At 38.8% G+C, this 13805-nt stretch overlaps 1 protein-coding gene across 2 annotated transcripts in view; it reads right to left on the reverse strand.

The window, feature by feature from the left end:
- The window catches only part of PCCA (propionyl-CoA carboxylase alpha subunit), a 315205-nt gene that overhangs the window by 178314 nt on the left and 123086 nt on the right, over window positions 1-13805 (reverse strand). For both annotated transcript variants that reach the window (XM_014944198.1, XM_014944197.1), the window contains exons 11-12: window positions 11426-11520; window positions 4698-4848 (exon numbers count right to left, since the gene is read on the reverse strand). In XM_014944198.1, the coding sequence (XP_014799684.1) occupies window positions 4698-4848; window positions 11426-11520 (246 nt within the window). The remainder of the gene's footprint in view (window positions 1-4697; window positions 4849-11425; window positions 11521-13805) is intronic.

Genomic DNA, 13805 nt, shown 5'->3' on the forward strand with positions numbered 1-13805 from the left:
GGATTGGTAATGGGATAAGAGACCTTTCACCTTGAGGTCAGTAGTTCAAATTCAGCCCAGGTTAGCAGCAATTGAAAGTCTTTACCATCTGACACTGTTCGTTAGCCTATTTAAAATGACTGAAGCAAAGTGTCACAGTAAAACAAGATTCCAGTATTAAGAAATATGAAGAGTCTCAGCAAAACAGCAGAAACGGTCGCCTGAGAGTTCACTTTGAAATCCCGCCATTCAGACTTTGTAGAAACCTACTCCCCTTCACTCCAGACAGCCCCCTTTTCTCAGGGCTCCCCTGCTCCTGCCCACCACCTATCACAATCCATCCTCCAGGCAGGGAGGGAGGCACACAGAGACAACAAAACCACCTCTCGCCATCCCACCACAGTCACCACCTCTCTCTGGTTTTAGCTGGCAATCTGGACCCAGCTCATGCCTTTGCTCTTTATATTTTGCTGCTGCTGTTTATATGGTGCAGCTGCAACATTTCCCAGCACTTCTCTCCTTCACCGGGCAAACGCGGAGCAGGTGCTGCTTAATGACGTGCAACAGAATACAGATACCATTAAGAGACTGTTAGAACCAGCACTTTATAAGAAGTGGAGCTCCAGACAACCACCAACAGGATTTCTACATATTTCTAGACATTTCCCAAAACTCTGTTTTATATGCTTTCATGAGTGGACAATCAGATGAAAAGGCAGGTAGAAAGGGAGATGTTGCATGTAAAAATTCTTCCTCTGTCTTTTACATCAGGCACGGCCAGTTTTGTACAAAGACAAAGCTCTGGAATATAAAATTTTCCCGAGGTCAGTAAAACACTGAAAATAATGGAGAAAAATCTTAGCACTGGATAATGGTTTATGGGTATAAGTTTCTTTACATTCATCTTATGCCTTAGAATCAAGTTCCTTTAAGAGAACCGGAACACATCTACATAAAATAAATACTCTCTCTACAATTAACTGCAAAATAAAAACATACAGATATGCCATTTGCTTTCAATAAATCTTTTACAAACACATAAAAACTATTAGTCCCTAAAAAGATATCACAGAAATAGGCAAACTGTCACAGGAGGAGAAGACACACTGCCACTCAAATTACCATACTTCTCAACTCCACTGTCCTGGATTCAGTCTACACAAATGATCTTCTCAATCAGATTACTCTAAGCAAATTTGGTCATGTTTTGGAGGAGGGTGGGTGTGCTCACCAGTTATGTAAATCACACAACACACACGGGAAGCAGAAGGTTTGGAACAGACCTGAGACACAGTCCTACAAACTGTATTCAAGATTAAGTGCTCTCTTCACACTGCCTATTGCGCTTTTCTCAGTTCTCCTCAAGCTTCTCATTTCAAGGTACTTCAAGCTTCTCGCTGTCATCTATTGATTCACATGTAAGCAGCTTAAGCCACATTGCACTCCCATACGTTAACAGATATTCTTTATTTACAGACCATAGACTCTCCTATAAAGTCAAAGAGGAACGCTTCTAATCTTCTAGTGAAATGTAGGAGAGACTTTCCTGGTGAACGCCAGCATTTCAGATGATACCACGGTAAGGCGATTTTGACACAATTTTCAAGTTAGAAAGGCTATCAATCTATGAGGTCAGAAATTTTTATTTATTTTAAAACATTTGTTTGGACTATGGACTTGTTTGTCTGTAGACTATGACTGCCTTTGATTAGGCTGATGACAACTAAGTAACACAAAGCACACCGCAGCGTGAGCAGCTATAAAGAATCAGATATTCAACATCTGGTCTGCCTCAACGATCCTAACAGCAGTAAGCTGCCTGCAAACCACTCCAAAAGTGCCCCAAACGACAACATACAGAACTTCTCTTGTAGCTGCTAGGGCAGCCATGTCTATGTTTTCTTGTGAAAAGCAAGAATAACTAGTTTTGCTATGCAATTATCCAATCTCACGTTTCATACTTATCAGCTAGCCTTTGAAAGATGGCAAAGCAGCAGATAGAACAAAAAGTACATTGCCAACAGCAAAGAATAAATCATTCTAGCTGAATCACTTGGAGAGAGTGAAACATCTGTAACAGATTTGTGTAGCATACAAGAGACAATGGAGCTGATTCACCAACTTTTTTCACTTTCCAACTTCATATTGTATTGCAACAACACTTAAAACAAAAATAAAATATAAGCTTCCTGTAAGGTGCTACTTATACTTTTTTGCAGAGTTACACAGTAGAAAAGGTATATTCACATAGAGTTCCCCAAAAAGACAGCCAAATAATATAGCTCTCATTTACTGCAAAATCATTTACGAAAAACACTGGAAAATATCTGACAGATACACCAAAGGAAGGGAGGGGAGAAATCAGCAGGCAGTGCAAAGTATTGGACATGGTTTAATTAGCTTCATACAATTATATTCTGAAGTCTATATCTAAAGTAAAAAGGTGATCTGATAAGGAATTGCTGAAACATTAAAACAGACACAGGAAATACCATAACTCAGTAGACACATTCTGATGATGCTGACAGGTAGCTGTGTCTGTAATGCACACTAACAAAGGCCTTAGAAGCATCATTTATAGATTAGATGCCTATCATTTAGGAAAGTTCTTCCAGCTGTGGAGCATTCACCAAAACCAGGGAAGTGAGCCTGTTAGCCACTGTTCACAGTTAGGAGATGCAAAAGGAAAAGGCTGAAGCAATACAGGAACATCTAGAGACTCTCCTGGTTCTGAAGTTAAATCTGGATAAGCTTCATTAAAGTATCTATGTTTGGCACTTAACAGAAGGGAGCAAGAGCAAGACGTTCGTTGCATAACTGTTAGCTGAACAGAAAGCAAAAGCTTGAGACCTGGGAGAAGTGACAGATCAAATGGGTAAGCCTGGGGAAAAATCAGAGAAAATTACTACTCTCCAGCCTCAAGATGAAATGCTAATTAGAGACAATACAGAGTCAGGACAGAGAAATTAGAGAATATCTACACAACTACTGTAATATTTTTATGGTTGGACTAGATGATCTTAAAGGTCCCCTCCAACCTAGGTGATTCTGTGATTCTGTAATTTAAGATTAGTAGATTTTTTTAAGAGTTGGAAAGAATGAGTCTGCTACTATAGGGAATTGTCAAACTGCTCAGGCTATATTTCAAAAGGAGTCTCTAAAGTCCTTAAAGATGGAATTGTGAAAGCTTTCTCACTGCTTATGTAGAGACCTTTACAATTAAGCAAGTCTGAGGATTGGAACTTTGAACACTTACCACTATGTATTGCAGGGGGAAGACACCACAACACAGGAAAGATAACAAACATATAAACAAGTTATAAAAAGAATCAGCTCCAAGGATATTCCATCACTAATTCCATTTAGGAACTGACAGACAGTAACACATTACAGCAAGGAAATGGTTTTGAACTTTTGCTGGGTTATGCAGAAAATGATAAATTAATTTTCTTGTATGTAAACTAGAACGTAGAGAGTCACCAAAAAGTGTTCTCTCACAAACTACCAGATTGGGAAAAGCATAAAGAATATGACCAAGGAGGAAGAAATTCTTCATAATATTTTAATAAGCTATACACTGCCATTAACCACTGCCCTCTCTAACTGAATATAAGGTAGACCAGATTACACAAACTCCTAGCAAATGCACATGAAGTATATCTCTCATAACTAATTCCAAAAATAAGGCAAATTTTACCATCAGTCTTCCCCAATCCCTGTTACCCCTTTGTATCCCAAATCCTCTCTCACTTCTTTACCCAAAGCATAAATTCACCCTGCCGTTATACAAAGTCATGCAAAGATGTCAGAATTATGAGGATCTCTTCATGCTCTGTCACTGCCCACTTGTACAAGCAGCAGGCAGGACACAGCCCTAGCAAAATGTAGCTAAAACAGAATAAGAAGCTTATCTCTTTATTGCTTGGTTCCCCATTTTCAGTCTTTCCGGCATTATTTAACAAAGTGAGAAAAGGAGGATGAAGATGATGGAATTTACTTGTTTGTAAATTGAACTTTCTTCTCGTCTATTGAGAATGACATCCAGACTTTAAGTTATGTGCCTGTTTTCATAGATTATGATGCATTGTAACAGTCAAATAAGAGGTAGAGGGGGTTTTCCATAAAACACTGTTTGACCATTCATTTGCAGTGCACATTGTAACATCTACTGCTGACTGCATGAGCTGTTACAAAAAATCCTACACCCCGTCAGCATGCTTTTTACACAGTTTCATTCCAGTCACAGTTTCAATCATACGCAGATTGCTAGTGTTTTTATTGCTGATATGCACATATAGTGTTAATCACCCTCCTAGAGAAACTCAGCAAGCGATCATCAAAGTATAAAAAAAAAAAAATTAAAAAGAAACTTCAGGGACCAGTGGGGAAAAGCATGAGAGCACAGTGGCTAGCCACTTACTGTGAACTCACAGTGGCACTTAACAGTGACCTCTCGCAAGGTCTCTAGGTCAAGTGTAACAAAGAGTCAAAGCTCCAAACACTTACTTGAGTGCTGTGCAAGGGCCCACTGCTGCAAAGTCTTGTATATGCAGGCTTATTTAAGTGAGTACATCTTTTGAGTTCAGTGGGAAGTGCTCACACGCGTCAAGTTAGTTATGTTTAAGTCTTTGCAGGAGCAGACCCCTAAGTATGGAAGGAGGTTATGTTCTGTTTTTTTAAATAACACTTTTTTGAATCTGTAGAACTGTTTTTCTTACCTGAAGTCTAGTATTCATTTCCAAGAAGTAGAAATTCTTACTGGAGTCCACAAGGAATTCTACTGTTCCAGCAGAGGAATATTTTACTGCTTTGGCAAGAGCTACTGCTTGTTCTCCCATCGCTCTTCGAGTTTCAGGGTCTAGAAAAGTGCTACAATACAGAAACAATGCCTGCCTTTAGTTAAAAAAAAATAATAATAGTAATTAAATCACTTCATCTTCTGCTTTAACGACCACCAAAAAAGGAACATCATTAATTAAGTTATGAAAGCATCTACGTCTTTTCATTTATATTGCTCCTGAATACACATACTGCATGCTTCGCAATTACTGCTAAGAAATTCAGGATAAATAACAGAATTCTCTGAAATATAAAATAACAGAACACAACTTTTTTTTTTAGAGCAGAGATTAATAATAATGCAAGTTAAATGAAAATAAATACAAACAAATCCATGGTATTTTAGAAGGTGTATCTATTTACAAAAAGACAACAAAAAAATCCCTCCAATGGAAATATGAATGCCAAAATACAAGACAGGAGATCTAAGGGGATTATTTTTTTTCTGACTGAATTAAAACACCATGGACATTTCATTGATACTCTATGCAATAGAGAAAGAAAATTTGAGCACACATACTATTTGACTAAAACGTCATCAACCATATCATGACTTAAACCTTCATATCCTGTATTTACTCTCTCAGCTTTACGTGTAAGCTGAGGACTAGTTATCCCTATCTGTTAACCGCAATTCATTCCTTTCCACAAATTCTGGACACACTCAAGGGCACCCAAAGAGCAGCTCAGCTACCACCTTGGCAATCACTGTGAACACTGCGCAAATGCCAAGCCCGCCAGGACAGGAAAGCCTGAGCCCCAAAAATGGGGAGGTGGCCCCCCACAGGAAAGGTGAGCCCAAGCACCAAAACAGGTCAGGTAGACCCACCTAAAGGAGAGCCTGAGTCCCAAAGACAGAGATTTGGCCCCCCTCCCCAGAAAACACGAGCCCAAGCCCCAAAGACAGCAAGGCGGCCTTTCCAGGTAAAGGCCAGCTGGAGTTCCAAAGAGGGCAACATGCCACTTCCACCAGTAGTGAATCGAAAGACTCCAGAAAGTACACATTCTGCATGTTAACTCTCCTCTGTACCCCAAATTCAGATTTAGATTAACCTATGCAGAATGTTAATTCAGAGCTAGAAAACTTCCTGTGGTGTTCCACCAAAGCTGTGAAACTGGTTGCCCCTCACCCTGATACGCTGACCTTCAGTGAAAGATGACATGTAGCTTTTCATCTTATAGGAGCTTATAAAGATGCTTATTATATTTCTTTGGTGACTTACATGATAGCACATACCTTCATTTTATATGAGTTTATAAAGATGCTTATTATATTTCTTTGGTGACTTACATGATAGCACATAACCATCATTTTTAAAGTACGTTTTTAAGGGAATAGGAAGTAATCTCTACCTTACCTCTAATAAGTTACTGCTTAAAATGAAAATACCAAGTATTACTTATTTCTTAAGGCATCCTCAACTGTGGGTCCTAATTCTGCAAAGGAGCAATGAGGAACCTCCATGTAACTGAAGTGGTCCCATCAAAGTCAGTGAAGCTCCATCTGGGGCCCAGGACCACTCTCAGACAGAAGTTAGTTCTGGGTCAGGACTCATCTTTCAGTACTTACTATGGGGTTTTTCACCAAGACCTGAACTCATAGAAGAGCTGGAGACATCTGCCACACCAAACCATATTTGACACACCACAAAAAGTGAGGAAATACCTAGGCAAACTGGGAGACAATGGAAGCCTTTTCTTCACGGAAAAAGTGCTACTTCACACCTCCGTCCTTGCAGTGCCCACACAGGCAGATTCTAACAGACAGTAGGGCAGGCACTTTCAGAATTTTGGAAAAAATTCCTTTCTTGGCAAACAATGGCATCACAGGAAAAGAAAGTCAAGTCTGATCCCCAAAAAGCTATCAAGACCCTACATCAGATGAAAAGAAAAAACAGAAGACGTGCAAAACTGTGTCGTACCTATCAAAAATAGGCACTGGTAATGTAAAAGAGTTTCATAATATTTCTTATTTTGACTCAATAAGAGAATACTACATTACACAAAATCAACAATCTATAACTCAGTTTGAGGTTTTTCTGCACGGGCTTTGATCATGAAAGGTCAATGAGTGGCTTATGAAGAACAGAACCTTTTCAATATCAGCTTCATACCCTATTTCTAGAACAACCATTATTACTTCTCATATGGATGAAAGACAGTTACTCCCCCTTATTACAGTGGTGTCTTCCCTATGTTTGTTAAATGTAGGTCTGAGATCTCTCTGTTCACCTCCTGCTGTAGCCAAAGAATGGAACAGAGGTGTCACACTGCTAAACTTGATCTCTGCCACGTGGTTAAGTCTTATGTTCCAAAAGGACTGGATCATCCCTGCAATCATCTAGGTTAATTAACCAAAGTTTTCCTATTCCCCTCTGCTGCTTTACCTTTCATATACATTGTTTCTCCCTTCTTTAGCAATGCACTTTTTGCAACCGAAATAACTCTTCTCCAATCTACTTAGGCATCACTTGAAAACACAGCATTTTAAACCTGACTTCAAATCTTTTTCTCATACATATACCTGTTATTCTTTTGACCAAATAGCTCCTATGCCAGCACGAAGGCTGCAAAATAAAAAGGATTCACAAGATAAAAGCACCAAAAAAAAAATTAAGATCAGACCTAACATTTCACTCATAAGACCTTCTTCAAGTTACTGTGAAGCTGATCAAAGAAAATACAGTTGGTTTGTTCCATTGTTTCTACATCCAGAGAGATGACCACATGGGCAAGATGTTACCTCTCTGCTTCTAGCTCATCAGATAATGTTTCCCAAAAATATCTCTATTGCTTCACTCATAGATAAGGTTGAGATTTTGAAAGGTACAGACAGTTACACCATCAGTGGACATTTACCGCTCAGCTTAAACAAAACAAACAAACAAACAAAAAAAATCTATCACATTTACTCTTCCACTGAAGATACCACTACACTGGGAGAGAATAGTACCTTCATTTTTTACATTTCAAGGTCAGTTTACTTGCTCATAGGAAACAGGCACAGTTTGTTTAAAAATTTACTTACCTACAAAAAAAGATTCTCTTTTGAGTTATCTACCAACACCATAGGTATAAATATGTTCACGTATTTGAGAACACAGTTTTGCCCCCACATCTAAACCGTGCCCACCTATGAATCATGTAAGCAGTCACAAGCAGAACAGGTTCTCTGTTTCTCTTAACCCCAAATCCTTCAAGGATTTCTAGACAGAGCCATAGGAAACGTGCAGCCTGACATGCATACAGCCAGCACAAGTCCAAGGAGAACTTGTACATAGTCTAGTTCAATAACATACCTTTCTGCTAAGCTCTGGCCTATGCACATTCATTCAAATTGTCGGTGGCTTCAAGTAGCACCCTGGCAGTTACCCTGGAATCTGATCCTGAAGTACTTGGCATCATACTGAGATCCTTCAGAGAGAGCTTAGTGCTTGAAGAAAAGTGAAAAGAAGTTGCTGTCTGTGCACCTTCCAAGGACAGAAACATTCCTGAGAGAAGCTAACAATGGAGCATGCAAAAAAGGGTCACAAAAATAGTTTAACCGTTTCACTTGCATTCTAATGCAGTCACTTACTGGTAAAATAGTCTCCCTTTTATATCTCCTGCCTCTTAGATCTTTCTGTCACAAGCAGAAAAAAACATTTTTGACTTTGAACTGAAACTGAAAGAGTATCTCTCTATTTAAAAAGACACCACAAAACTAATACCTGAGACAGACCAGGCAATCTCAACTCTGAATATATGCAGCTAGGAAAAAACTCCAACATAATAAACAAATTATTTCCTGCCTGAGATGGAACTCAGGGAAATTTTGAAAAATTGTTGAGAAACTGTCTGAAGAGTCACCTTATTCTGAAAGTCTTAGATGCTAAGGATTAACCAAAAGGACATGGACTCGCTGGATAAAAGTAGAGCCAACAAAACAGGCAGATAGCAAGGTCTAAGGACTTGCTCACTGTGGATGCTACTATGGATCTTACATGCCAGTACAAAATGCAATGGCAGGGTGCTCTTCCATCATTCTTTGTCCAGGATAGGTTTGAAAATATAGAGAAGGTTTAACACCCACTGTCCTGAAGTTCAGCATTTTTAGATATGACAGAGATTGTATCTCAAATACTGTGTTCAGTTTTGAGCCCCTCACTACAAAAAAGTGCTAAAGTGCATTCAGACAAGGGCAATGAAGCTGGTGAAGTGTCTGGAGAACAAGTCTTATGAGAAGCAGCTGAGGAAACTGGGGTGGTTTAGCATCTTCCAAAGAGGTATGAAGCTAGAAGCAAAGAAAATTACTGTAAACCACTGGAAATTGTGTGTAGCACTAACTTTGCCCAACACCATCCAAAAAACTGGTGATGATCAGATGTGTCTTATTGTCTGCACTTCCCAGAACAGACATAGTAGGACAACTGACTACATTAAAAGAGTATAAGCAAAGTTTGTTGGTCTCTTATTTCAAACTGGGGGGGGAATTGGCAACCGGGAACACCAGGGCTCCCCTTGAATGCTGTAACCTCATCAGGGTGTGAACCAAAGAGCCTTCTCTCCTCCAAAACAAGACTGAACTTCCCTAGAAAAACTGGAGATTCAAACACAAAATGATCCCATAAGTCTAAGTTCAAAAGCTGCAGACTTAGCTCTAAGAAAATCGTAACGATTATTCTCAAAGCCAAAGGGCCCTCAACAATCAGTCTTTTACTAGGAGAAAATCATCATAGGAAAAAGTAAAACAAGAGAAGCTCAAGAAGCAGCCAGAGTCAAAAGCTTTAAATTGTATAAGAGATAAATATTTTAGCCTATAGCACCCCTATCTCGTGGCCTTCATGAAAGAAAGAACAAAAAAAAAAAAGTTTCAACCTATCTCAGAGCTCTTAATGGCAGCTACCATTTAAAATAGGATAAAAAAAGGACTACTGAGGACTTCCTATTTCCTCCACCCAGCTGTATGAGAAAAGGTATTTCCAGGAATCGCTAATCAATGAGATTAACTGAAACAGCATTCACAAGGGCAAACTTCAGGCTGTAGGGTCTCTGCAGTGTCTCACAGAAGTTAATGCCCTGCTTATCCGCAACAGTCTTGTAACCCTTTGTAAATAAATGGATTCTGCAGCCAACTGCAAGTGGCTGTAAGGCAGATAAGGCTTCCAAAGCTGTCAGTAGAAGTTTGGCAGAGTCTAAAACATTCAACAAAAAGGAAGAAGAGTTTTCACGCCAAATTTTGGAAGCTATTGACTTGCCCACACTCTTTTGTAGAGTTCTAGAAGGGGATGAGAAAACTTACTGGCAACTCCAACAGAGAAGCCCGAGGAAGTTAAAGGGCTGGTATTTCTGATGAAAGAAAACACTCTGATCACAGTTGGCTGGTGAGAGAAAGACGTATCACTCCTTTTAATTGACTATAGGCATGGAGAATGAGAAGGCAGTAGTGGCAGGCAGTGCCTTACCTGTACTCCTGAAGCAAAAGACTCTCTTAATTGCTTAGTGTATGCTCCTAAGTGCATACATATATGCACACACACACACACACATTCTACTGGAACCTGAAGACTTCCCATTTCACAAGCAAAAGCATAGTAAGATCATTAGGCGTAAGACTTCCGAGAAAACCACAAGCGGTACCGGGAAGCAGCAAATGCTATTTAATCATTTATTAGTGGGCTTGTTCCTTAGATTTAAACTTTTTTTTTTTTTTCATTTAAAATGTAGGTCATAACAGTGCCGGTCCCGCAATTATGATCCAATATTAATTTCCATGCTGCCTCTAAATAAACATCATTTGAATGATGTGCTTTTCCCCACATCCTAAATTGTTGCACCACATAGTTCTGTGCTGTAATAACAGCAAACCCATCCCAGCTGGCTAACACATTACACTGGGAATTCCCATAGGAAGCGATATATCTATGTCTGGTTTTCTGAAATCAGAACTTCCTTCTGCCCTTTTTTCTACACATATTGTCTGATGAATGCCATGTACCAGAAAACACAGCAAGACCACTCCTTGCAGAGCAGCAATGAATTTCAGCTCTATTTGAAATCAGTGGGATTAAGATAATTTAGTACTTGGACAACTACATCTGTAGTTCACTGCCACAAATGGTACTAAGCGGCACAGAGTATTTAATACTTCATGTTCCATTTCAAATAGAAATTAACAGTATTATCTGCCATTCTCACAGTTACGATAAAGTAGCCAACTATCTGTATCTGTGTTAAAATGAATGTTCCACATTTTATTTTACTCTCAAATCCAAAAACTGAATGGCAAAAAAAGAAAAAAATCTCAGGTATATTAAGAAAACCATCTCAGATACTATATATTTGATTGGTAAGATCCATATCCGTATTATACAAGATCATGAAAAAAAACTACCACCGCAACACCTGTTTTATTCTTCCAGAAAGACATCATGAAGCAAGGTCAAAACACCTCAGGTACAACTTCAAAATTACATTACAGTCAAATGACTGTAACTTAAAAACTACAAAGAAAATAAAGGTTTAATAGAATAAAATTTGCTTGCATTTGTACAATAAATAAAATCAGCAGCTTTCCAAAAGTGCTTTCAGTAACTACGAAGCTGCATCAAGAGTCCCGTATACATACCTCGGTGCCTCCTCCACAACTTTTTGGTTTCTCCTTTGAATGGAGCATTCTCTTTCATTCAACCACAAGGCATTGCCATGTTTATCTGCCAAAACCTGAAACAACAACATGCAGCTATTAACAAACAGATGTATGCATACATACTATGATGGAGCATTCCGTTTAATTTAAAAATAATTTTTTTTCCAATCTAGAAAAAAAAGGTTGGGAAAAAATGCTAGTGTAGAAAATTAATTGTATATGAAATACTAATTGAATGCTCCTTCAAATTCTGAACAGCATTATTTTAAAGTCTCTCTATATAGAGTCTATACATGGCAAAAAAATCAGTCACTTCAGAACCTGTGAGAGGCTCCCAGAAGTTCAGATATCAGAAGACTGCAATCAGATTAAAACTACCTTTTTGTGAGAGGCTCCCAGTTCAGATATCAGAAGACTGCAATCAGATTAAAACTACCTTTTCAAGCATTTAAAATTGTATTGCATAATGAAATTACTCAAAAGCATATTGTTAAGCAATATTTTGTGTCAATGAAGGAGAAAAAAAATCTCAAAGAATGCCGAATTTTGTTCCTGAATTACACACAAGAGTTTTCAGAAACAATGGCTAATGGGGCTTTCTTAGCAGTAAAACCAGAGCACTCTGTGTTTAATGAAGAAGAAAAAAATCTTCAGAAACTTTGCAATCTTTTATTACAGAGACTAAAATTCACTGCTTCCTCAGTAAACTGGAAAAAGTAACTGGAAAAAGCAGTTATTTCAGGGAATTTCTTAAAAATCAGGTGTCAACAACAGTTCTTTCAGTTCATGGAAGAGTTAAACATACAGTCGAGTACCAAGATTCAACTACCTAAATCACATGTTAGAAAAAAACCCACAGATTTGGCATAATAGAATTCAATTGATTCTGCAACTTCAAACTGGAAGGAAAAGTAAGAAAAGGAAATCTAACCCTTTACGAAATTAACTGTATGGTGCAGCCATTTCCAAGAGCAGGATACTGGATTTGAGGATTCAAGTAGACTTCCAATCTTACAATGTTATACTCTACACTTATTCTTGGAACAATTTCTTTCATTGCAGACCACACCTGCTCCCTTTCTTCCTTATAAAATTTTCCATCTAATCCATTTTTTTTCCATCTATCTTCCTGCTCTGATCTGCGGGAACCTGTGCCAATATTCATGCTTCATTCTTTAATGGTGCAGTTCTACACTGAAAATCAACAAGATAAAAAAAAGGAGACAATCTTCCTCAAACTGCGTGAACTCAACCATATCTACTCACATTTGTGACAACGAATCTCTATTATTTATTATTCCTTTTAGCACCACAGAGAGAGTATGGCACTAAGCAAGATGAATTCCTGCATCTGTGACACCAATTTTGCTGATGCGTGAATAACCTGGATAGATGTGACTGCAAAGGAGGCACTGATCTCATGAAGACAACCCACACACACTGTGCAGCACCAAGTCCAGAGCACTCCGCACCCTGTAGGATCAGATGTGTCTTTTCCTCAGAAATTCTGTTGTACTCCCATATATTTACGGAGCTTTCTGTGGGGAAAAATAGTCCCCTCCAAAGAGTTCTACAAGATCAATGACTTTGGGAGTTCCTAAACTACAGGTCCCAGAACCCTCCTCCCTGCCCAAGGGGGATGTTTAGCAGTGGTAGCATCAGGGTACTCCAGCCAACTGCAAGATTCTGTAACAGGCACCTCAGTACAAATAAAAAAACCCAATCCCTAACAGTGTGTAAAGCAACTTCCTAACCGAGCCCTAATTCATCCAATCCAGAACTAAACATCATGGAAGCTCTACAGAAGCTCATGTGGGAGGAGAAAAGATTGTTTTGTTGTTGTTCTTTAATACTAAAAAGAGTACCTCTAGGGCATAGCGTGGTACTCAGATGGGAAAATCACTGTCCTGCAAGTAGAACAACTCATTGTGAGCACTTCTGTTTCATTGCCACAAAGCCTACAACTTCCCACAAAATTCAGCCTCACAAAACCAAACAAACCAAAAAGCTTGTAATATTTCAATAAAAATAGGTGCCTGTGCTTCGCTTCTCTATTTTCTTAAGGGGATAATAAAATACTTTTCAAACCAACTAGAAAGTATTTTCATAGAATCATAGACTCGCCTAGACTGGAAGGGACCTTTCAGATCATCTAGTCCAACCATCAACCTAACACTGACAAAAAACATCACTAAACCATATCTCTAAGCACCACGTCTACCCATCTTTTAAATACCTGAAGGGATGGTGACTCAAACACATCCCTGGGCAGCCTCTTCCAATGCTTAATAACCCTTCCAGTGTAAAAATTTTTCCCAATAGCCATCCTAAATCTCATCTGGGACAACTTGAGGCCGTT

The sequence above is a fragment of the Calidris pugnax genome, unplaced genomic scaffold (assembly GCF_001431845.1).
Source record: "Calidris pugnax isolate Ruff unplaced genomic scaffold, ASM143184v1 scaffold69, whole genome shotgun sequence".
NCBI classification, from domain to species: Eukaryota; Metazoa; Chordata; class Aves; order Charadriiformes; family Scolopacidae; genus Calidris; species Calidris pugnax.